The sequence below is a fragment of the Melospiza melodia genome, chromosome 30, assembly GCF_035770615.1.
Source record: "Melospiza melodia melodia isolate bMelMel2 chromosome 30, bMelMel2.pri, whole genome shotgun sequence".
Lineage (NCBI taxonomy): Eukaryota > Metazoa > Chordata > Aves > Passeriformes > Passerellidae > Melospiza > Melospiza melodia.
In genome coordinates, this window is record NC_086223.1 from 402,205 (window position 1) to 425,993 (window position 23,789).

General features: G+C 60.5%; 2 protein-coding genes across 5 annotated transcripts; one reads left to right on the forward strand and one right to left on the reverse strand.

Moving 5' to 3' along the window:
* Positions 1-3,277: 3,277 nt before the first annotated feature.
* Positions 3,278-14,294, forward strand: NFE2L1 (NFE2 like bZIP transcription factor 1). 4 transcript variants are annotated; one of them, XM_063179067.1, is made up of 7 exons: positions 3,278-3,328; positions 3,980-4,178; positions 4,845-5,296; positions 9,556-9,771; positions 10,218-10,307; positions 10,822-10,983; positions 11,147-14,294. In XM_063179067.1, the coding sequence occupies exons 3-7, from the start codon at positions 4,847-4,849 to the stop codon at positions 12,476-12,478; spliced, it is 2,250 nt and encodes a 749-aa protein (XP_063035137.1). In that variant the 5' UTR covers positions 3,278-3,328; positions 3,980-4,178; positions 4,845-4,846; the 3' UTR covers positions 12,479-14,294. The 4 variants fall into 4 exon arrangements, with proteins under 4 accessions (XP_063035137.1, XP_063035136.1, XP_063035138.1 ...); XM_063179066.1 differs by lacking the exon at positions 3,278-3,328 and adding an exon at positions 3,742-3,856; XM_063179068.1 differs by lacking the exons at positions 3,278-3,328; positions 9,556-9,771 and adding an exon at positions 3,742-3,856.
* A 2,926-nt stretch (positions 14,295-17,220) lies between these two features.
* On the reverse strand, positions 17,221-23,039 carry CBX1 (chromobox 1). The gene is made up of 5 exons (XM_063179070.1): positions 22,970-23,039; positions 19,914-20,086; positions 18,929-19,106; positions 18,288-18,382; positions 17,221-17,595 (listed from the first exon to the last, which is right to left on the reverse strand). The coding sequence occupies exons 2-5, from the start codon at positions 20,051-20,053 to the stop codon at positions 17,451-17,453; spliced, it is 558 nt and encodes a 185-aa protein (XP_063035140.1). The 5' UTR covers positions 20,054-20,086; positions 22,970-23,039; the 3' UTR covers positions 17,221-17,450.
* Between the last annotated feature and the right edge of the window lie 750 nt (positions 23,040-23,789).

Below are 23,789 nucleotides of genomic sequence, written 5' to 3' on the forward strand. Positions count from 1 at the left end.
AGAGAGGGGCGGTCCCGGTTTGGGGGCTCAGGGCGGGGTCTCAGAGGGGCGGTCCCGGTTTGGGGGGGTCAGGGCGGGGTCTCAAAGGGGCGGTCCCGGTTTGGGGGCTCAGGGCGGGGTCTCAGAGGGGCGGTCCCGGTTTGGGGGGTCAGGGCGGGGTCTCAGAGGGGCGGTCCCGGTTTGGGGGGGTCAGGGCGGGGTCTCAGAGGGGCGGTCCCGGTTTGGGGGGTCAGGGCGGGGTCTCAGAGGGGCGGTCCCGGTTTGGGGAGCTCAGGGCGGGGTCTCAGAGGGGCGGTCCCGGTTTGGGGGGGTCAGGGCGGGGTCTCAGAGGGGCGGTCCCGGTTTGGGGGGGTCAGGGCGGGGTCTCAGAGGGGCGGTCCCGGTTGGGGGGGTCAGGGCGGGGCCCCGCGCGCAGCCGCAGAGCCGCCGGCAGGTGGCGCTGCAGGACAGCGGATGCGCGACACGGGGCGGGGCGCGATGGGCGGAGTCACTGCGTGATGGGCGTGGCTGTTTTCCTTATAAGGATAATGTGTGCTGTAATGGGCGGTGCTATGCAAATGAGGCGCGGTGTCGCAAGGCGCATTGGGAAAGAGGCGCGCTGGGGCCGCCGCCTCGGGGGGAGCGGGGGCGGATTTTGGGGTCCCAGGGATGGATTTTGGGGTCCCACGGGGGCGTGATGTGCCCGGCACAGGCTGTGCCAGCCTGGGGGGCTCTGTAGGATTGGGGTTACCCGGAAATGAGGCAAAACCGAGGTGGGGGTCCCCAAAAAGGTGGTGACCCCAGTGTGGGGTGCCCTTAGGGTAGTTGTCCCAAGCCTGGGCGGGGGTCTGTAGGAATATCCAGAACATTCAACAAAAAAACCCCATAAATATCCCAAAACCCCACCCCGACACTGGATTAGGCAGGAAAATCTTTAATTGTGGCTGGATGCAGCTGGGAAGGACAAACTTCATTAGTGCCTAATTAATCCCTGGGTGTAATCAAGGCTGGGGGCGGAGCCCGGGCCTGGGAAGGGGCTCCTGGCTCCATCCCAAGCAATCCCAAGCCCTGCTCCCGTTCCCTGAGCGCTCCCAGTCTGGAATGTTCCAGTGACTCACCCCAACCCTCCCTTGTTTGCTTTCATTTTGGGGTGGAGCGTTTTCCTGCAGGAGAAACAACGGGGAAGGGGCTCTTGGATTCGGGGCATCCCGGATTTGGGGGTCCCAAATAACCCCAGCCCCTGTTCCCATTCCCTGAGCCTTCCCAGCCTGGCATTTTCTGGACACTCGCCCGAATTTTCTCTTGTTTGGGAAGATTTTCCGTTTTATTTTTGGGGCTGGGGCATTTCCCTGGAGGGGCAATAGTGGGGAAGGGGCTCCGTGCCCCCCTCCAGTGGCACGAGGCGGGCACGGGGCCAGGGCCAGCTGTCCCCAAATAGCCCTGGGGACACCAAAAATAACCCGGAGAGGCTCAGCCCAGCTCGGGTTCCCAGCTGGGAACTGGCATGGGAGGGGTTTGGGGGGCTGCCAGACACCCACTGTTCCCTTTCGGGGGGATTTAGGGTGGGCAACACCCCCAAAATCCAACCCAGGGGGATTTAGGGTGGGCAACACCCCCAAAATCCAAAGCCGGGAGGGTTTAGGGTGGGCAACAACCCCAAATCCTCATCCTATGGGGGGTTTAGGGTGGAAAACACCCCAAAATCCAATCCAGGGAGGGTTTGGGGAGGACATGACCCAAAATCTCCGGGATCCGGGCACTTCCAGCCCCTCAAACACCTTCTCTTGTCTCCCTGGGCTCACCCCTGGGCCTCTGCAGGTTTGGGGGGGGCACAAACAGCCTGGAAACCCCGGGATAACCCGGCCAGCCTCACCCCGTCGGATCCCACACCACTTTTTCCACGCTATTTGTTTTTTCCCCGGGATGAAGCAGCGTCTGTGGCATGCTGTCTGTCCCGGCGGGTTTCTGGGGCAGGGCAGGGGTGGCTGGGACGGGCAAGAATGGCAGGATCGGGATGGGGATCGGGGTGGTGCTGCCCCAGCCGCCCACCTGCCCCGCTGGCACCGGTCTGGGCAGGAACGGGGCACAGGGATGGGCGGGGATCCCACAGGGATCTGTGTGAGAAGGGGAAAAAGGGCAGGAATCCCACACAGATCCATGTGGGAAGGGGAAAAGGGTCAGGGATCCCAAATGGAGCAGGGATGGGCAGGAATCCCACAGGAATCCCTGTGGGAAGGGCAAGAATCCCACAGGGAACAGGGAAGGGCAGGAATCCCACACAGATCCATGTGGGAAGGGGAGAACAGGCAGGAATCCCACACAGATCCATGGGGAAGGGGTAGAACGGGCAGAAATCCCACAGGGAGCAGGGATGGGCAGGAATCCCACACGGATCGATGTGGGAAGGGCAGGAATCCCACACGGATCCATGCAGGCAGGGGTGAGTGACCCGCTCCGGCTCTGAACCCTGCCCCGCGGCTGATGTTTAATTGGGTTACGGGGTTTCACGCTGGCTTAGGGGTTGATGACCCTGGAAGGGAAAGGGAGGGCCAGGGCGTGATGCCAGCGGCACTTTTCCACCTTTTTTCACACAGATCCCGGCCCGGAGCAGATTTTTGGGCAGCCGAGGTGGTTGGGAAGGGCCTCAGCCTGGCCCTCGCCTGCTGACACCCAGCAGTCACTAACACCGGGGCTGTGACCCCCAGATGTCCCTGCATGCCCGAGGCCTGGGGGCGCTCCCGAGGGGAACAAGGCTGAGGAGCGGCCTCGGGAGCGGCTCCGGGCGCGGTGCGGACCCCGCCGGGGGTGCGGCCCCCTCAGGCCCCGCCATGGCGGCCTCGCCCCGCTCAGGGCCCGGGCCGCCCGTTGCCGTGGCAACCGCTGCGGGGCGCTGAAGGGGCGGTGCCTCCGCCCCGCAGCCATTGGTGCGCGCCGCTGCCACTCAAGCGCGCGAATCCCGCGCGTCCTCTCATTGGTTTCTGCCGCTGTCACTCAGTAAGGGTTTTGCGCGCCATTGGGTGGGTATGCTGTCAATCAATCACAGAGCGGGGACAGCTCCTCTTGTCAGTTTCTCATTTCCCATTGGCTTGGCAGCGCCGAGCGCGAGGGCCGCCCGCGCCTCCTCGTATATCCATTGGTCAGCTCGCTTGGCAATCAAAGCGGCGCGGGGGAGGCGGGAGGAACTCTCCGCCGCCCGCTTCCCATTGGCCCGAGCCTCGCTCCCGCCTGCCCTCGGCTGGCGGTGATTGGCGGCGGCGCCGCGCGAGGCGGGCGGGGGGGGCGGTTGGGCCGGGGCGGGGAACGGGAGCGGCGGCGGCGGCGGGGCTGGAGCGGCGGCGGAGCCCGGCGGGTACCGACGGGGGCGGAATCTGTGGCGGCGGAGGGTGCGGGGAGGCGGTGGCGGCGTGCGGGTGGCGGCGGCGGCGGCGGCGGCGCGCGTGGGGCGGGGCGGGGCGGGCGGCGCCGAGGGGGACGGCGAGGCCGCGGGAGCGCGCGCGCGGGTGGGGCGGGGTCACGTGGCCGCGCCGGAGGGGGGGTGAGGTCACGTGGGGCCTTAAAGGGCCCCGGGAACGGGGAGCGCACGTGGGGCCCACGGCGACCCCCAAAACCGGGAATCCCCCCCAAAAACCGGGAAACCCCCCCGAAACCGGGCACCCCCCACGCTCGGGATCCCCGGCCCAGCGCTCCGCTCCGCGGGAGCCGCCCCGGCGCGCTGGGGGCGGCGCGGGGCGGGCCCGGGAGCGGGGCCGGTGCTCCATGGAACAGCCCCGGCCCGGCCGGAGCCGCGCCGAGCAGGGACGGGGAACCGGATTCCTCCGGGCCGCGGGAAGCTGACGCGCCGGCCTAAGAATAGCGCGGGCCGGGGCTGCGGCCGGAGGTAACGCGGCCGGGGCGGCGGGAGCGCGATCGCGGTGAAACCCCCGGGAGCGGCGGGGGAAGGCGCGGTGCCGGCAGGGTGGAGCCCCGGTGCCACCGCGTTTGCTCTCTGGTTACATTGCAGCTGCTGATGAAATCGCAGCCGCCAGCGTTGGAGTCTTTGGACCTTCCCATGCTCGGGACCTTTGACTCATAAGAGGCTCCTGCGGAGGAGGAGGAGGAGAGGAGAGGAAGGAGAGGCAGGAGGAGGGAGCAGAGCCCGGTCCGGAGCGGGGCAGCTGCGGGGGCACACACAGCGGCGCTGCATGAGGAGTTTTCGGACAGTAAGTCACACGGATCGCGGAATTCCGCGGGATAAAAACGAAAGGGAAGGCGAGGGTGGAGCTGCCGGCGAGAGTTCCCGGCTTTGAACTTTGGTTTTCTCCGGTTCTGCACGCACCAATTTCCTGCCTTTTCAGAGCAAAACCAAACTAAAAACCTTCTGAGCGTTCTTTAAACTTTCCTCCTGGCTTTCAGCTCTGCCCTGAAGGGCAGAAATGATTGTTTGAAAGTGGGGCAGAGCAGAGCCAAACCCACCCAACCTGTTGGGTGTTGTGTGTGGAGGCTTCGCCCTCTGCCAGCTCCTCGCTGTCCATCCCCAACCTCAACCCTTGTTTGTTTTTAGTTATTATTTATTTAATTTAAATTTTCCCCGCACCAGAGATGCTCTCCCTGAAGAAATAGCTCCTCGCTGCCCATCCCCAACCTCAACCCTTGTTTGTTTTTAACTTTTATTTATTTATTTTTAATTTTCCCTGCCCCAGAGATGCTCTCCCTGAAGAAATGTCCATCCCCACCCTCAACCCTTGTTTGGTTTTAACTTTTATTTATTTATGTTTTAATTTTTCCCGCCCCAGAGATGCTCTCCCTGAAGAAATGTCCATCCCCACCCTCAACCCTTGTTTGGTTTTAACTTTTATTTATTTTTTTCCTCACTTTCCCCGCCGCAGAGATGCTCTCCCTGAAGAAGTACTTCACGGAGGGGCTGATCCAGTTCACCATCCTGCTGAGCCTGGTCGGGGTGCGCGTGGACGTGGACAGCTACCTGAGCTCGCAGCTGCCGCCGCTGCGCGAGATCATCCTGGGCCCCAGCTCGGCGTACGCGCAGACCCAGTTCCACCAGCTGCAGAACACGCTGCACGGCTATGGCGTCCACCCCAAGAGCGTCGAGCTCGACTCCTTCTTCTCGGCGCGCCGCCTGCTGAGCCAGGTGCGCGCCCTGGACCGGCTGCGGGTGCCCAGCACCGAGCTCAGCGCCTGGCTGGTGCACCGCGAGCCCGAGGCGCCCCAGGACGGCGGCGGCGGCGCCGACCGCGACGCCGGGGCCGAGCAGGGCTTTGGGGACGAGCTGGAGGACCTGGGAGCCGTGGCGGCGCCCGCCAACGGGGACCTCACCAAGGAGGTAGGGAACGGCGGGTTTGGGGCCGGTTTGGGGTGGGTTTGGGTGGTGTTGGCGCGTTTGGCGCCCGGGGATGGCGCAATCCGGGAGCTGGGCCGGGTTTCAGCGCTCCCGGGGTGATTTTCCCTTTTTGTCGGCTCCGCTCTGGCTGCAGAGCGGCAGTGAAAGGAGGGGGAAGGAGCCAGGGCCCCTCGTGACCCTGGCGATTGGGAAAGCGAGCGGCCCGGCTGGGGAATAAACAGGGCTGTTGGGAAAGAGCCTGGCCCAGGTGTGGAGCAGGTGTTGGGTTGCTGGGCTGGAGCCTGGCCAGGAGCCTGCTCCTCCTCCCGCCGTGTTCCTCCCCGGGAGCCTGCTCCTCCCTCCTCCGTGTTCTTCCCCAGAATTCAGTTCCTCCCTCAGTTTACCTCCCCAGAATTCATTTTCTCACTCAGTTTTCGTCCCCAGAATTCAGTTCCTCCCTCAGTTTTCTTCCCCAAAATTCAGTTCCTCCCTCAGTTTCCCACCCTAAAATCCAGTTCCTTGCTCGCTTTCCCTCCCCAGAATTCCTTTCCTCACTCAGTTTTCCTCCCCAGAATTCCTTTTCTCACCCAGTTTTCTTCCCTGAAATTCAGTTCCACATTCAGTATTCCTTCCCAACATTCATTTCCTCACTCGGTTTTCCTCCCCAGGATTCCATTCTTCACTCAATTTTCGCCCCAGGAGCCTGTTCCTCACTCAGTTTTCTTCCCCAAAATTCAGTTCCTCGCTCACTTTTCCTCCCCAGGATTCCTTTCCTTGCTCAGTTTCCCTCCCCATCCGTGTGGGCAGAGCTGGGCTGGGCTGGGTTTGGTTTTCTTGCTCTCCCTGACCTTTGGGAGGGCTGGGATGCGATTCCAGGCCCCGGGAGCTGCTGCCGTGGTTGTGGCAGGGCTGCCTCGGTCACGGCACAGCCCGGCTTCCATGGGAGCTGATCCACGGGTCCTGCCAGGATTGTGGAATGGGGCTGTCAGTGCGGATCCACGGCCTTGGGTCCTGCCAGGATTGTGGAATGGGGCTGTCAGTGCTGATCCACGGCCTTGGGTCCTGCCAGGGTCAGGGAATTGGGGTGTCAGGGGTGGTTCCATGGCCTTGGGTCCTTTCAGGTCTATGGAATTGGGGTGTCAGGGGTGGTTCCATGGCCTTGGGTCCTTTCGGGTCTATGGAATTGAGGTGTCAGTGGTGATCCGTGGCCTTGGGTCCTTCCAGGGCTGTGAAATGGGGGTCTCAGTGGGGTTCCATGTCCCCAGGTCTATGGAATTGAGGTGTCAGGGGTGGTTCCATGGCCTTGGGTCCTTTCAGGTCTATGGAATGGGGATGTCAGTGGTGATCCATGTCCCCAGGTCCTTCCAGCAGGGCTCTGCCCTCCCAGCCGGGCACGGGCAGCCGCTGGCACGGGCTGCAGCAGGGATTGGGATCGGGATTGGGATCGGGATGGGGGTCGGGCTGTGGGAGCAGCCGTGAGGGGAGCGCTGCAGAAGCGATGGAGCCGGCCCCGGCACTGTCATCCCGATTTCCCTGCCCGTTCCCCGGGGGCAAACCCCGCTCTGGGCCGGCAGCAGCGACCCTGGAGGTGCCAGAGGGACGCGAGGCCGAGCATCCCCCTGTGCTGCTCCCGGGCATTCCTCGGGAGGCCATTCCCGGCCTCGGGAATAATGGCACCGGGCGGATCCTTGGGCAAGGTCACTCCTGGGAGGCTCCGCCGCCCTTCCCCAGCTGGGGATTCCTGGCCCCGAGGAGCTCTCGGCAGGGAAGGCAGGGGCAGATTTTGGGCAATTTGGGCACACAGAAGCCGGAGCTGCCGTTTGCAGAGGCCTCCAGGGGCCTGGCCGTGCTGGGAGTGGAACCCGGGCTGGGAGTCAGGGAGGGGTGGGTGGGGAGATCCCGGCCCTTCCCGCATCCCTGCTCATCCTCGGCGCTCTGCTTTCCTCGATTTCCCCCCGATCCCTGCTTTTCCCGCATCCCTGCGTGTTCTCAAGGCTCTGTTTCCCGTTATTTCCCCCAAAACCGTGCCGGACATGATCTCTGCTCATCCTCAGGGCTCTGCTTTCCTTGATTTCCCCCCGATCCCGGCTTTTCCTCCATCCCCATCTCTCTCAAGGCTGTTCTCCATGATTCCCCCCCAGTCCCAGTTTCCCCCCATCCCTGTCCCTCCCGGCTTTGTTTTCCATCATTTCCCCCCCGATCCCGGATTCCCCCCATGCCCGGCTCCGTTTTCCGCGGTTCCCGAGCGCTGCGGGCCGGGAGCGGCGGCGGCCCCGGGCGATCCCGTCTGGCTCCCGCGTCCCTCCCGGGCCCTCCCGCGCCCTCCGCCCCCGGTTCCGTTGCGGGGCAGTTCCGGGGGGCGATTCCCCGGCCCGGCTCCCCCGGGGCAGCCGCGGCTTTTGGGTTTTCCCCCCGGGGTATTCCCGGTATCCCCGGGCGGGCCCCGGGCTGCGGATGGCTCCGGGGCCCGGCCTGGAAATTGGAAATTTTTCCATGACTTTTGCTGGGTTGTGCGCGGGCCGGGCGCGACCTTGCCGGGGGAACACGGGCGATATAAATAATTTTGGGAAGAGCTGGAGCTCGCTCCGGGAATGCTGTGCGGGATTTTTTTTTTTCTCTTTTTTTTTTTTTTTTTTTTTTTTTTTCCTTTTTGGGCGTTGCAGCACCCGGAGAGCGGGCGGGGCGGGAGGGGAATTATGAAATCCTCCTGATTTTTATCCCACGGATAAAAAAATGCCCGTTTTGAGCCGGGGCTAAAGACAAAGCTGGGATTAAATCCCGGCGCTTCCCTCTGCAGCATTGGGGGTGGGGAGGGCGGCGGAGGCGCCGTGCCCGGGGCCGTTTCTACAACACGAGGATAAAAATACGTGGGGCATGTGATGAGCTGCGGGGGCTCCGCGCCGTCCCCCCCGCCCCGCCCGCCCGGGGGATCTCCTTACACTTGGCCGCGGTTACCGGGGCCGGGCGTGCCCGGGCCGAGGAGCCCCGGGGCAGGAGGGGCGGGGGTCGCGCCGTGCGGGCCGGGCTGTCCCGGGGCCGGGCCAAGGTGACCCCGGGCAGTGCGGGCTCCGGGCCGGGGGTCCCGGCGTTCCCCGCCCCCATTCCCATTCCCCATTCCCGGTGCGGCGCGGGCGGGGCCGGGGGGGGGGGGGGAGCGGCCTCGCTGCGCCAGGGCGGGGGCGCGGCCCGGTGGGCGCCCCGCGGGCGCTGATTGGCTGAGCGGGCGGCCCCCGCCGGCGCCGATTGGTCAGGGCGGCGGCCCCCGTTAGCGCTGATTGGTCGCGGCCACCGCCCGGGGCGGGGCGGGGCCATCGGCGGAGGAGGCGTGGTCCGGGAGCGCCGCATCCCGGCAGGGAGGGGGCGTGGCCTGGCGGAGGGGGCGGGGCTTGGCGGCCGCCGCAGCCGGGAACGGCGGGGGGAGGGTGGGGGGGGGGCGGCCCCGCCGAGCCCCTCCCGGTCCCTCCCGAGCCCCTCCCGGCCCCGCCGAGCCCCTCCCGGCCCCGCCGCCCGCCCGGGGCCGCCGCCGCAGCCACAGCAGCATCCTCCGCACCGGGGGCGGGGGCGGCCGCTGCCGCCGCAGCGGGGCCGCGCGGGCACCTGTGGCCGGTGGGGCGGAGCGGAGCGCGGCTCCCCCCGCCGCTGCCGCCGCCGCCCCGGCCGGCGATGCGTGCGCGGCGCCGCGCCCCGGCCAGCCCGCCCCGCCGCCGCCGCCTCCTCCTCTTCCTCCCCCGGGGACCATGATCGGCGTGCGCCGCGGCCCGGGCGGCAGCTGGGGACATGAGAAAGGTACCGGGGCCGCCCCGAGGAGCGGGGGGCTGCGGGGGGGGCCGCGGGCAGCCCGGTGCCGGCGGGGAGCGGGCCGGGGCCCGGCGGAGCGGCGGCGGCTCAAGTTGCATCAGGTGGGTGGGAATGCGGGGATTTTCCTGCCACCCCACCCCTTATGCAAATGGCCGGGATGGCACCACGGGCTGATGCAAGGCGGGCACGGCGCAGCCACCGCCGCGACGCGGGCCCGGGCGGCCCCCGCCGCCTCCCCCGGCGGCGGGCGGGCGGCCATGGGCGGCGGGCAGGGCAGCGCCGGCCATGCGGAGCCCGCAGAGCCGCTCCCGGGCCCGCCCGGCTCCCGAGCCCCGGCGGCGGCCGAGGGGAGCCCGGCGGGTGGGCTGCGGGCCGGGCGGGCGGGGGGCCCTGGGGAGGGGCCGCTGGGCGGGGACCCCCCGGGGCAGGCCAGGGCGCTGAAGGAAATGTGGTCTGTCTTGCAGGACATCGATTTGATTGACATCCTGTGGAGACAGGATATTGATCTCGGCGCTGGGCGAGAGATTTTTGACTACAGCCACCGTCAGAAAGAGAGCGAAGTGGACAAAGAGCTGAGCGATGGGAGGGAGCGCGGGGACAGCTGGAGGAGTGCAGGGGATGAGGTCTTGGATAGAATCCCGCTAGTTGATGGAGAGACCGGGGAGAGTTTCCCTGCGCAGGTAACGCCCGGGGCCGGCCGGGCTGGGGCTGCGCTCCCGGGGCCCTGCGGCTCTGCCGGCGCCTGTGCGGGGCTGCTCCAGCGGCAGGGCGGCAGCAGGGCTTGCCCAGGAGGGCAGCAGGAGATTTGGGCAGGGCCGTGTCCCCCTGGCCTGTGTGGCCGGAGGGGACAGCAATGAAAGCAGGGACATCAGGGATATCAGGGGACACCAGGCACAGCAGGGACGGCAGGGACAGCAGGCTGGCCGGGAGCGGCGGCGCTGGTTGGCGCTCTCCCGTAGCCCCGAGCGAGCGAGCGGGAGGATGGAGCCAGCACAGGAGCACTGGGTGGGGCTCTGGCTCTTTTTGGATGCGCTGCGATCCAGCCCTGCTGGAAGGGAGCTGGTTCCCCCTCAGCAGCAGCTCCCGCAGCCCGTGGCTGCCATGGCCTGTGTTTGCTGTCCCCCAGGTGCCCGGAGCGGAGGATCAGACAGCCCTGTCCCTGGAGGAGTGCCTTAGGCTGCTGGAGGCCACCTTCCCCTTCGGGGACAATTCCGAGGTGAGCCCGCGGGGTGGATCCCCAGGCTCTCCCTGCCTCGCTCACTGGGGTTTTGGTGCCTCCTGTGCTTCTCCCGCAGCAGCAAATTGGGTTTGGCTGCTCCAGGAGGCTCCAGGCACCCTGAGAAACCACGCGGGGAGGGGGGGCTGTGGTTAATTAAAACCTCCTGGCTTTGCTCCTCATCAGTTCACGGGAAAGCGGGCGGGAAGGGCCCTGGGCTGGGGGGGGGGCTGCATCCCTCAGCATCCATCCCTGAGCATCCATCCTTGAACATCCCTGAGCATCCCTGAGCATCCATCCTTGAACATCCCTGAGCATCCCTGAACATCCATCCTTGAACATCCCTGAGCATCCCTGAACATCCATCCCTGAGCATCCCTGAATGTCCCTGAGCATCCCTGAACATCCATCCCTGAGCATCCCTGAACATCCATCCCTGAGCGTCCCTGAGTGTCCATCCCCGCTCATCCCCGCGCGTGCCCGCGGTGCCAGCCCTGACTGCCTGCGTGCTCAGTTCCCAGCTGCGGATGTCTCGGCCCTGAGCGAGGCCGTGCCCGGGCAGAGCCGGGCCCCGGGCGGCGCCCCCGGCCTGCTGTCCCCTCTGCTGGCCGAGACCGAGTCGCCCTTCGACCTGGAGCAGCAGTGGCAGGACCTGATGTCCATCATGGAGATGCAGGTGAGCTCCACGAGGGTGGGAAGGGCCTCGTCCCTCCAGGTGTGAATTTAGGCCCTGACGGTGACACTGTGCCATCCCCGTGCCACCTGGGAGCTCCTGGGTGGGACCTGGCAGCGTCCTTGGCCCCGGGGCTCCTCCACTGAGCTGCGCCTGTCTCTTGCAGGCCATGGAGGTGAACAGCACGAGCGCCGAGAGCCTCTACGGCGGCACGGGCGGGGACCTGCTGGCGTCCAACTACAGCCTGGCCCCCGGCACGCCCATCAACCAGAACGTCAGCCTGCATCAGGCCTCGCTGGGCAGCTGCTCCCAGGACTTCTCCCTCTTCAGCTCGGACATGGAGAGCCCCTCCATGGCGGGCGGCTCGGCCCTGCTGCAGCTGGCGCCCGACAACTCCACCGGCCTCAACAGCACCTTCGGCTCCACCAACCTGAGCGGGATCTTCTTCCCGCCCCAGATGAACGGCACGGCCAACGAGACGGCCGGGCCCGAGCTGCCCGACCCGCTGGGGGGGCTGCTGGACGAGGCCATGCTGGATGAGATCAGCCTGATGGACTTGGCCATCGAGGAGGGCTTCAACCCCGTGCAGGCCTCGCAGCTGGAGGAGGAGTTCGATTCCGACTCAGGTCTTTCCCTGGATTCCGGCCACAGCCCCGCGTCCCTGAGCAGCTCCGAAGCCTCGTCCTCGTCGTCCTCTTCCTCTTCGTCCTCCTCCTCCTCCTCGTTTTCCGAGGAAGGCGCCGTGGGCTACAGCTCGGACTCGGAGAACGTGGACTTTGAGGAAGCGGAAGGGGCGGTTGGCTACCAGCCAGAGTACAGCAAGTTCTGCCGCATGAGCTACCAGGACCCGGCGCAGCTCCACTACCTGCCTTACCTGGAGCACGTGGGCCACAACCACACCTACAACATGGCCCCGGGTGCCCTGGACCCCGAGGAGCCCAAAGCGCCCGGCGCCGGCAAGAAGAGCGGCAAGGAGAAACCGTCGGAGCTGCTGGACAAGCAGCTGAGCCGCGACGAGCACCGCGCCCGGGCCATGAAGATCCCCTTCACCAACGACAAGATCATCAACCTGCCCGTGGAGGAGTTCAACGAGCTCCTGTCCAAGTACCAGCTGAGCGAGGCCCAGCTCAGCCTCATCCGCGACATCCGCCGGCGCGGCAAGAACAAGATGGCGGCGCAGAACTGCCGCAAGAGGAAGCTGGACACCATCCTCAACCTGGAGCGCGACGTGGAGGAGCTGCAGCGCGACAAGTCCAAACTGCTCAGGGAGAAGGTGGAGTTCCTCAAGTCCATCCGGCAGATGAAGCAGAAGGTGCAGAGCCTGTACCAGGAGGTGTTCGGGCGGCTGCGGGACGAGCAGGGCCGGCCCTACTCGCCCAGCCGCTACGCGCTGCAGTACGGCAGCGACGGCAGCGTGCTGCTGATCCCGCGCGCGCCCGCGCCCGCCGAGCCGCAGCCGCGCCGCCCGGAGCGCAAGCAGAAGGACAGGAGGAAGTGAAGGCGGCGGCGGAAGGGAGAGCTGGGACGAGGGCCGAGCCTGGAGGTGCTTGCGGAGGGAACTTTGATGCCTTCTTATCCGATCCTGTCTCCTGGGGCCGCGCGCGGCGCCGGCGGCGCCGGGGACTCTGCGGGAGCGAGCGGCCGTCCCCGAGCGCGGGACGGGGCCCAGCCCGAGCCCAGCTGCCACCGGCCACCCCCGGGTGCTGGGAGAGCAGGGACGAGCTGGCATCGCTGCTGGGGAGGTTGGCACGAGGTGGATAAAACAAAAAAAAAACCACAAAAAAAAAAATCCCACAAAAAAAAAAAAAAAAATACAAACTACTGTTAGGAACTGGCTTTAAGTAAGAGAAAAAAAAAAAAAACAAAAAACAAGAAAAAAAAAGAGATTTAAGCGAATGGACTTCAAACCAAGTTATAGGAGAGACGTTTTTCTGAACTTCCAAAGTTCTGTGATTTCAGGTAGTTGGTTGTTTTTAATTTTTTTTTTCCCTTTTTCTTTTGGTTATTTTTTGTTTTTTTTTCTCCCTTTTTTCCTTTCATCCCGAGCCCGTTTTTGCCATCGGTGTGTGTGAGATATTCCAGATTTCTCCTTCCTCGACGGAGATCAGACCAGGGCACACGTGGAGAGACACAAAAAGTGGCGTGACTTCCATTAACCCTTTCCAGCCCGAGGAGGAGCAGAGCCGGGGGCAACTCCCGTTAACCCTTTCCTGCCTGGGGAAAGGGCAAGGAATCCATCGTGGGAGGAAGGGGAAGGCAGGGAGGAGGGGGCTGCAGGATCCCTTGCCGAGCACCCGGCCCCGCCTGCTTCTCCCGGGAAGGAATTTTGGGTCAGGAACAGCACAAGGGGAGCGCTGGGACCCCGATCCCAACCTCAGCCCCGGCCTTGGGGCCTCACCTCGAGCACCCAACAGCTGCAGGTCCCCGTCCCACAACCACGCTTGGGTTTTCTGGGGGTTCCAGCCTTGACTTTTTCCTCCCCCTTTTAGGGTCTAGAAGTGCTTGTGTTGAGTAAAAAAACAAACAAACAAACAAACAAAAAACCAAAAAAAAAAATTACAAAAAAAAAAAAAAGAAAAAAAAGCCAAAAAAAAAAAAAAAAAGGGAGAAGCCCAAACGTTCAAAGCTGCTCAATGTTCTCTTTGCCATAAAGATTCCGTGTAACCGTGTGATCACATTATAGGATTCTCTTCTGTCCCTAGAGGTGTTGGTCTGACTTCCTTTGTTTTTCAGGAGGGGGGTGGGGGTAGTGCCTTGATCACTGTCAGGTCTCCACACCTCGGAGACCATCCTAGAGCTGTATTTCCATATAGCACAGCTGGGAGTGTTCTGACTTTACCAGCAACCAGAAAAAAAAATAGAAATTAAAAAAAAAAAAAAAAAGGAAAAAAAAAGCTTAAAAAAAATAAATAAAATGAATAAAATGAAAATAAACGGCTTTTCCGAGCCAGTCCTGTGCACGGGATCCAGGCAGGATCCCAGGGTGGCGCTTCCACCTGGGAGAGCAGCAGGGAAGGCCCGCTGGCAAGATGTGTGTGGGTTTGTGGGAATGTTTTCATGGTTTTTTGGGAATGCTTGGAGCTGGGATGGGCTGGATGGGGGCCCCGAGCCCCTCCGGCCCCCCGGGAATGAAGCACAAGTTGGGATGTGGGGAGGTTGGGATGGAGAGAGAGCCCTGTGCGTGTGGGTAAATTATTTCTTTTTGTTTCCTCTTAGAAACTTGTTTTGATTTGAATGATCTGTGACCTGTCAGGGAGAGAAGAGAGATTGTTGTGAGCACAGGACAAAAAAATAAAAACGGCTTATTCACTGTACCAGCCTCGGCTCCAGGGGTTTTATTGGGGATTTGGGGTGGAATTTTTGTAGGAATTTGGGGATTTTCTGCCATCACTGCAGCTCCAGGCCCAGCTTGGATGGGAGGGAGCTGTTCCAGCCCTGCAGGGATGGAGGAGAAGAGAAGAAAGAAAAAGGAGAAGAAAGGAGAAGGAGGAAAAAGGAAAAGGGGAAGGAAAAGGAGAAGAAGGAGCAGAAACCTCCACACGAGCTCCGCAGTGACTCCACAGTGACTCCACACTGGATCCACACTGGGCCCAAGGTGCTCCCCGCTCTCCTCCTGGGTGCTGATCCCCGACGTTCCTCAGGGCCAGGGTTAGGGTGGGATCCCAGCTGGCACAAAATCCCCCAGGGATTCCCTGGGATGGAGCTCATGGGGAAGGGATCCACTGCTCCTCCTGGGATCCAGCCTCAGCTTCCATCCTCTTCCTCCAGGAGACACCGTGCTCCTCCAGGAACCATCATCTTCCTCCAGGAACCATCATCCTCCTCCAGAACCATCCTTCTCCAAGAACATTCGTCCTCCTCCAGGAACCACCATCCTCATCCAGGAACCATCATCATCCTCCGAGGACCACCATCTTCCTCCTCTAGGAACCTTCCTCCTCCTTGTCCAAGGATCCTCCTCTTCCTCCTCCAATAACCCCCAATCCTCTTCCTCCAGGAACCACCATCACCTTCCTCCTCCAGGAACCTTCCTCCTTCCCAAGAACCATCATCATCATCCTCCAAGACCCCTCCTCCAGGAGCCATCATCTTCATCCAAGAACCATTCCCCCTCCTCGTCCTCAAAGAACCTTCCTCCTCTTCCTCCTCCAGGAGCCACCATCCTCATCCAGGAACCATCATCGTTCTCAAGAACCATCGTCATCCTCCAAGGCCTTTCCTCCAGGAGCCATCATCTTCATCCAAGAACCATTCCCCTCCTCACCCTCCAAGAACCTTCCTCCTCCAGGAACCTTCCTCTTCCTCCTCCAGGAGCCACCATCCTCCTCCTCCAGGAACCTTCCTCTTCCTCCTCCAGGAGCCACCATCCTCCTCCTCCAGGAACCACCATCCTCCTCCTCCAGGAACCTTCCTCTTCCTCCTCCAGGAGCCACCATCCTCCTCCTCCAGGAGCCACCATCCTTCTCCTCCAGAACCACCATCCTCATCCAAGAACCCTCCTCTTCCTCCACCAATAACTCCCAATCCTTCTCCTCCAGGAACCACCACCACCATCTTCCTCCTCCTCCTCCTCCTCCTGCAGCCCTCAGCTCCCCGATTCCATCCGTGGGTCCCTCCCAGCCCCGCACTGCAGACAAGGGAAGGAACTGGGGGTCACTTACCCACGGGAGTGCAGGCCCAGGGCTCTCCTCTGCAGCTGGAGGCCAGAACGAGCCCAGAACCTGCTCCAGAACCTGCTCCAGAACCTGCTCCAGAACCTTCTGCAAAGCTCTAACCTGGCTCAGGGCTCACCTTCCCTCCGCGGCCTGCTCTACCTGATGGGCACTCATCGCTGGAGGAAAGGCAGCAAGGTAAAGAAACCATTAAAAAAAAAATTATTCAAAAACAATATTAAAAAAAAAATTAAAATCAGGATTATAAATCTAAAATTTTATTGAGACAAAAAAAAAAATGTCAAAACAAAACAAAAAAACCAAAAAAAACCAAAATAAAAACTGGACAGAGCTCGGTATGAAGTTAAAATCCAAACACGAACTTTTACATTTGCACACGGATTTTTGCACAGGAACCCAAACACATGCTCATAAAAAAGGTTTGTACAATGCACGTCGAGATCCCACCCCTGGAGTCACTTAAATAGTTCAGGATTTGGGAAATAAATCTGATTTCAAAAATCAAAACCCCCTTGAGGTTCTGGGAAAGCAGCCCCCAGCCCCGTTTTGGGGGAAATTGGGATTGACTGGATTTCTGCTTGTGCTGCTGTTAGTTCCTCTCCCTCCCACATTCCCTCCCTGCTGGCTGGGCAGGAAAATCCAGAGTGGGAAAAAGGAGGAGTGGTCAGAAATTCAGGAAATCTCTTTTTTTTGGGGGGGGGTTTTCCCCCCTAATTTGGAGAAATAGCACCTTAGAACGGGAAAAAAAAAAGGGTTAAAAAGGCAATAAAGGGTTAAAGTCCATCCCCCCCCCATACAATGCACGTGTCAGGAGTGGCAGTTCTGCTGCAGGACGATACAGAATCACAAAGTTGCATTTTCACAAAGTCTCCCCTTCGTCCCCTCCCGCCCCAAAAATTCCCTCCCCATTTTTCCCCAAAAGTTCCCCCTAAAAATCGCTCGAGGATCAGCTCCGGAGATTTTGGACTTTCACAGTTTCAGTGTCTCTGTCCCCAGGTCTGGCAGCAATTCTGGGATCTTCTCCCTTTCTCCCTTGGTTTTTTTTTTTTTTTTTAATCCATTGATTTTCTTTGCTGAATTCAGGTTTTATTTTTAGAAAAAAAAAAATGAATTCAGTTTTTTTTTTTTTAAAAAAGAAAAAAAAAAAAACAACCCCAAAATATGGAAAGAATCTGGGAATGTCATCACCAGACCTCATTTCCCTCCTTGATTAAAAATGATTGAATTCCCCCCAAAATCCCTCCCTTCCTTCCCAAAGGATAACACCAGGAAATAGCCAAGAAAAAAAAAAAAAAAAAAGGTAACAAAGGGGAAAAAAAAAAAGGAAAATAAGAATCCGAATCAAAAGACCTACACACATGCTACGCCTTAGAAATGCAGAGTTAACACTATTGGGACCAGGGCTGGGCTGTGGGATGGGCTCTGGGGGGGAGCAGGATCCATGTGCATCCCCAATCCCAATGCCAGCCCCAGCCCCAGCCCGGCCAGTCCTTCATGGAAGGGGCTTTGCCTCCGCTCCCCCTGCTCTGAGACCCCTCCCCACCCCACACTCCCACCCACCCCAGCCTCCATCTCCCCTGGCTCTGCCTCCCCCATCCCAGTGGGATCTGCAATCCCAGGGGATCCTGTGGGAATGTGGGCACGGCAGGAGCAGAGGAGCGGCTGCAGGGCACAGGGCCCGGCCTGGGGGGCTCTTCAGGGCACCTCCAAACCCCTCCTGTGCTCACAGCCCGCTCAAGTTCCGATCTTCTTCCCAAAAAAATCCCCCAGAGCCGCCCGGAGCGGGGCCAGCGGGGCTTAGTTCTTGTCCTCCTTCTTGTCATCGTCCTCTGAGGGGTACGAGTGCCATGTCAACCTCTCCTCGTAGAACGAGATCACCACCTGCGGGCACTTGATGTTGGCCTCCTTGGCGGGCACCAGGTCGGCCTCGTCAGAGTTCTTCCTGTGAGGGGACAGGAGAGGAGAATGGAACTGTCCTGATATCCCACATGCCCCTAACCCTGATCCTAAACCTTGATCCTGACCCCAAACCCTGACCCTAAACTGATCCTAAACCCTGACCCTTGGTGGGCACCAGGTCGGCCAGAGTTCTTCCTACAGGGGGAAAGGAGAGGAGAGTCAGGGAGGGAACAGGAGAATGGGACTCTCCCGATATCCCACAGACCCCTAACCCTAACCCCAAACACTGATCCTAAACCCTAACCCTGACCCTAAACCCTGACCCCTAACCCTGACCCTTGGCAGGCACCAGGTCAGCCTTGTCCAAATTCTTCTTGGGATGCAAAAGGAGAGAGAAGTCAGGGAGGGGAGAAAGGAAGGAATGGGAAAAAATCAGGGCCCAGAAGGGGAATGGAATTCCTGAGGGGCTCAGGATGACCCATGGACCCCTGACCCCAAACCCTGACCCCAACCCCAACCCCAAACCCCTCCCTGGGATCAGAGCCTGATGTCCCCTCCTGTGCAGATCCAGAAGGTCCCTCCTGATCCCCGCTTTCTCCAGGACCAACATTCCCGCTCCTGCAGCTCCAAGCCCTTCCCTGGCCACGCTCCAGCCTCTCCAGGAGCACAGAGGGACAGTCCCTGACCCCACACAATCCCCGATGCCGTGGATGGAGGGTCCCCTGGAGCCCTCACCACTTCATCAGGAACATCAGCTCCCCGCTGGAGTCCGTGGCCCCGATGATCCGCTCCGGCTCGAAGCCCCGGGCGAAGCCGCGCGGTTTCTCCGACTGGGAAAGGGGAAAAAGGGGAAAAAATTCCATTTGTGAATTCCCAGAGTGACACTGCCGGCTCTGGGATGGGCGGGGAGGATCAGGCCGGGATTCCGGGGATGTGGGGATGGTCCCAGGGCTCCAGGAGAGCTGGGAATGCCCAGCTGGAGAAGGGAAGGACACAGGGAGAGCTGGAGAGGGACTGGGATGAGGGATGGGGGGACAGGACACTGGGAGCTGGTTAAACTGGGACCAGACTGGGAACAGACTGGGAAACCAGACTGGGAACCCAAACTGGGAACCTAAACTGGGAACAGACTGGGAAACCAGACTGGGAACCCAAACTGGGAAACCAAACTGGGAACCTAAACTGGGAACAGACTGGGAACCCAAAATGGGAACCTAAACTGGGAACCCAAACTGGGATCAGACTGAGAACCCAAACTGGGGAACTGGCCAAGCCAAGCTCAGCCATCCCCTCCATTCCTTGAAAACTCCCCTTGGAACGGCTTTTCCATGGATTTTCCTTGGACCCCTTGTGCCAGGACCCCGCTCCGGCCTCACCTCCTCCTTCTTCTTCTTTGGTTTGCTCTCCTCGCCCTTGTCCTCCGTGTCGGACTCGGCCTTGCGCTTGCTGCCCTCGGATTTCTCGCTCTCGTGCGCGGTTTTCTGCGACTGCAGGAACTCGGCGATCAGATCCGGGCAGTCCAGGTTCTCCTCGGGCTCCCACGTGTTGTCCTCGCTGCCAGCAAACACAAATCCCTCATTTTCCTGCTTTTCCCAGCCCGGAAAACCCCGGCTGTGGCACCTTTGGGATGTTTGGGCTGATCCAGGTGGGAATCCCAAATCCCGACCTCCCCGTGGACATTCCCTTTGCTGGATCGTGGACACTCTGGGATATTGATCCTCCTCTTCATCCCACAGTTTTTCTCAGCTCCCACAGCTGCTCAGGGAATCAAAAATTCCCAAAAATCCATCCAGCACTGGCTGGGAAAACTCTGGATTCAGAGCTTGGAGGAAAGGGAGGAAATTCCCTTATCAGGACAGAATTCCTTCAATTCCTTGGGTCCCACACTGAGATTGAGGGGGGAAATCTCTCCGGGATCTGTTTCCAGGTGGGAATGGGATTTCCCACCCTAGTACAGAGATTTAAGAGGATTTTCTCCTCCTCCCTGTTTGGCACGGGAAACCCTTGGGAACACTGGGATTTTCCTTGGGAACACCGGGATTTTCCAAGATTTTCTCTGCCTAGGATGGGAAATACTTAGGAACACCGGGATTTCCCCATCCAGGATTTTCTCTCCCTGCCCTGGCTGAGTTCTTTGTGAACACCGGGATTTTCCTTGGGAACGCTGAGACTTTCCACATGTTTTTTTTTTCTCCCTGCTCTCCCTGGGATGGGAAATCCTTGGGAACAACACGATTTTTGTGGGAACACCGGCGTTTTTTTTTTTTGGGACCACCGGGGATTTTCCCCTTTTCCCATCACCCCCAGGCAGGAGAAGCCCCCAGCCCCATTCCAGCGCCGGATCCCTCGGGAATGACTCACTCGGAGAAGCCCTTCCACTTGAGCAGGTATTCCACCTTGCCCTTGACCACGCGCCGGTCCAGCACCTTCTCCACCACGTACTCCTCCTCCTCCTCCTCCAGCACCTCCTCCACCTTCTTCTTGTTCTGCTTCTTTCCCATTGTGCTGGCCAGCTTCTCCGCTTTCCCGGGCTGCTGCAGGGGGAAAAATACCCGGGATCTGAGGTCACTGGGGTGCTGGGAATGTGGGCGTGGAGTTTGGGATGAGCCAGGGGGCACTGGGGTCCCTGCTCGGCAGGGAATTCCTGGATTCCACACTGGGATTGAGGGGGAATCCTCCAGGAGCTGTTTCCAGGCTGGAATGGGATTTCCCACCCTGGCACAACTGGGATTTCCTCTCCCTGCCCTGCTGGAGCTCCTTGGGAACACTGGGATTTTCCTTGGGAACACTGGGATTTTACTTGGGAACACTGGGATTTTGCTTGGGAACACTGGGATTTTGCTTGGGAACACTGGGATTTTCCCTGGGATGGGAAATCCTTGGGAACACTGGGATTTTCCCTGGGAACACCGGGATTTTTCTTCGGATTTTTCCACCCAGGTTCCTCTCTCTTTGCCCTGCTGGAGCTCCTTGGGAACACTGGGATTTTCATTGGGAACACTGGGATTTTGCTTGGGAACATTGGGATTTTATTTGGGAACACTGGAATTTTCCCTGGGATGGGAAATCCTTGGGAACACTGGGATTTTCCCTGGGAACACCGGGATTTTTCTTCGGATTTTTCCACCCAGGTTCCTCTCTCCTTGCCCTGCTGGAGCTCCTTGGGAACACTGGGATTTTCCCTGGGAACACTGGGATTTTGCTTGGGAACACTGGGATTTTATTTGGGAACACTGGAATTTTCCCTGGGATGGGAAACCCTTGGGAACACTGGGATTTTCCTTCAGAACACTGGGATACTCCCACCCCGGCACACTGGGATTTTCCAGGATTTTTTCTCCCCACCCCACTGGCAACACTGGGATATTCCCACCAGAAACAGGGGAAAAAAAAGCTGGGATCACGGATGCTCTGGGATATTCATCCAGCCCTTCATCCCAGAGCTGTTTGGAGAATCAAAAATTCCTGAAATCCCACCCAGCGCTGGCTTGGAATATTCTGGATTCGGAGCTGGGAATATTCCGGATTCGGAGCCAGGACATCCCTGGATTCCGAGCTGGGAAAACTCTGGATCCAGAGGTGGGAAAAGCCCGGATTCTGGACATTTTGGGATCTCTTTTTCCCAGATTCCCAAGGGCTGCATTCCAAGCCCATTCCCAGCGGCAGGACCAGCACTTCCCAGCAGAATTCCATGGATTTCAGGAGCCCGACCCTCCCCTCTCAATTTCCTGAGGAATTTGGGGATTATCCCTCCCTATTCCCTTCCCACACTTCCAGCCCCTTTCACAGCAAATCCCAGAATTATCCCGCCACAATCCCAACTTTTATCCTGGAATCCCTCAGTTTCACGGGAACACATGGAGCTGCTCCCAAACCCATCCCTGGCATCCCCCCATTCACGTTCCAGGCAGAACTCCTTTTTTTCAGCCCCCCAAATCCCCTTTCCCTCACCCCCAAAATCCCCTTTTCTCCCACCCCAAATTCCCTTTTCCTCACTCCAAAATTCCCTTTTCCTCGCCCCCAAAATCCCCTTTTCTTCAGCCCCAAATCCCCTTTTCTTCAGCCCCAAATCCCCTTTTCCTCGCCCCCAAAATCCCCTTTTCTTCAGCCCCAAATCCCCTTTTCTCCCACCCAAAACTCCCCCAGGGAACATTCCCGGGACAACCCCGATTCCAAACCCGCTTTTTCCCGGGGAAAACCTTTCCCAGCTCCTTCTCCGGACACACACACAGATACCCGAAAAACCTTTCCCAGCTCCCAAAATCCCGCAGATTCACCCCAAAACAGCTCCTGCTCCGGATTCCCGTTCCGAGCCCGCATTCCCGGGATTTTTCCCGTTTCCCGCCAAAAGCTCCCGCTCCCCATCCGGACTCTGCCCCTCATAACAAGGGGTTTTTAAAGCCCCGTGCCCCAAAATCACGCTTTTCCCCCTCACAAATCCCAGGTTTTTCCCTCGAAAATTCAACTTTCCCCTCACAAATCCCCCTTTTCCTCCAAAAATCCCAGGTCTTTCCCTCACAAATGGCACTTTTCCCCTCACAAATGGCACTTTTCCCCTCACAAATCCCAGGTTTTTCTCTCACAAATGGCACTTTTCCCCTCACAAATGGCACTTTCCCCCTCACAAATTCCCCCTTTTCCTCCACAAATCCCAATTTTTTCCCCTCACAAATTCCAGTTTTCCCCCGCGCCAAGCTCCACTTTTCCCCTCGCTAATCCCACTTTTTTTCCCCCCCCTCACAATTCCCCTTTTTCCTCCACAAATTTCAGTTTTTTCCCTCACAAATCAAAGCCCATCACCGACCCCTTCCCCATCACCCAGAATCCGTCCCTGCACTGATCCCCAAACCCCCCCTCAATCTTCTCCCATCCCTTCTCCTGACCATCCCCGCACCCCAAAATCCCTCCCTACACTGACCCCAGCCCCAAAATCTGTCCCTATACCAAGTCCAGCCCCAAACTCCTCCCTACACTGACCCCAGCCCCAAATCCACCCTTGCACTGACTCCATCCCCAAATCCCCTCTCCATCACCCCCAAATCCATCCCTACACTGACCCCAGCCCCAAATCTCCTCTCCATCACGCCAAATCCATCCCTACACTGACCCCAGCCCCAAATCTCCTCTCCATCACCCCAAATCCATGCCTACACTGATCCCATCGCCCCAAATCCATGCCTACACTGATCCCATCGCCCCAAATCCATCCCTACACTGACCCCCTCCCCAAACCCCCTCACTGACCCCATCCCCTCTCCCCTCCCCAACCCCCCCCCCCCCACTCCTCTCCCCCCCAGCCCCCCTTTCCCCCCCCTCCCCTCCCCCACGGCCGCCCCGCCCCCCCTTCACCCCCGACCCCCCCACGCCGCCGGTGGCCGCCGCGCCCCCCCCGCGGCCGGTGCGGGTTCTCCGCTGACCTTGCACAGCCCCGCCGCCGGTGTCCGAGGGAAGGGGCGCGGGGGGCGCGCTCGGGGGTCGGGGGGGGGCCCGGGCCTGGCCGCGCTCCGTCCGCCGCCCTGAACAAAAGAGCCCGGCCAGCGCCGCTGCCCGCCGCGCGCACCCCGCCTGCGCCGCGCCCGCGCGGGGCACGCCGGGAGCTGTAGTCCGCGCCGCCGCCGAGCCGCGCTGCGCTCCGTTGAGGGGCTCGAGGTGTGATGGGAGGTGTAGCCAGCGGAGAGCGGCCGCGCTGCGTGCGCGCGAGGTGCGATGGGAGGTGTAGTCCGCAGGGCTCGCGGGGCTTGATGGGAGGTGTAGTCCGGGATGATCAGGCCTCTCCGTTCTGCTCGTTGTTAATTAAATAAAGTCATCAACGGGGAGAAAGTCTTTGAGTTCAAGCCGTGACCCAAAAGCGCCTTTGTCCCTCAGGTCAGAGCCCCGAGTGCCACCTCCAGTGGGCTGTGCCCAACCTGTGCCAGCGCCCAGGGACGGGTCCTGTTTAGGGGTTCCATAAATAATCTTATTTAGGGAATCTTGGAATCGCTCGGGCTGGAAAAGCCCTCTGACATCACCAAGCCCAACCATTCCTCTGGGGATGGGGACTCCAGCGCCGCCCTGGGTAGCTGTGCCAGTGTTGTTTCCCCATTTCCACGGAGAAATTCCTGCTGATGCCCAGCCTGAGGCCATTCCCTCTCCTCCTGTCCCCATCCTCTGGAAGCAGAGCCTGACCCCACGGTTGCCCCGTCCGTCAGGGACTCGTGGAGATCTGGAAGGTCCCTCCCGTTCCCTCTTTTCTCCAGG

Excerpts from the sequence above, each read along its gene's own strand:
- NFE2L1 (XM_063179067.1), top strand. The coding sequence starts at position 4,847 with ATGCTCTCCCTGAAGAAGTACTTCACGGAGGGGCTGATCCAGTTCACC. Across the intron at positions 5,297-9,555 it reads ACGGGGACCTCACCAAGGAG|GACATCGATTTGATTGACAT; the intron begins GTAGGGAACGGC and ends TCTGTCTTGCAG. Across the intron at positions 10,308-10,821 it reads CCTTCGGGGACAATTCCGAG|TTCCCAGCTGCGGATGTCTC; the intron begins GTGAGCCCGCGG and ends CTGCGTGCTCAG.
- CBX1 (XM_063179070.1), bottom strand. The coding sequence starts at position 20,053 with ATGGGAAAGAAGCAGAACAAGAAGAAGGTGGAGGAGGTGCTGGAGGAG. Across the intron at positions 18,383-18,928 it reads CAAAGAAGAAGAAGGAGGAG|TCGGAGAAACCGCGCGGCTT; the intron begins GTGAGGCCGGAG and ends CCCCTTTCCCAG. Across the intron at positions 17,596-18,287 it reads CTGATGTTCCTGATGAAGTG|GAAGAACTCTGACGAGGCCG; the intron begins GTGAGGGCTCCA and ends GTCCCCTCACAG.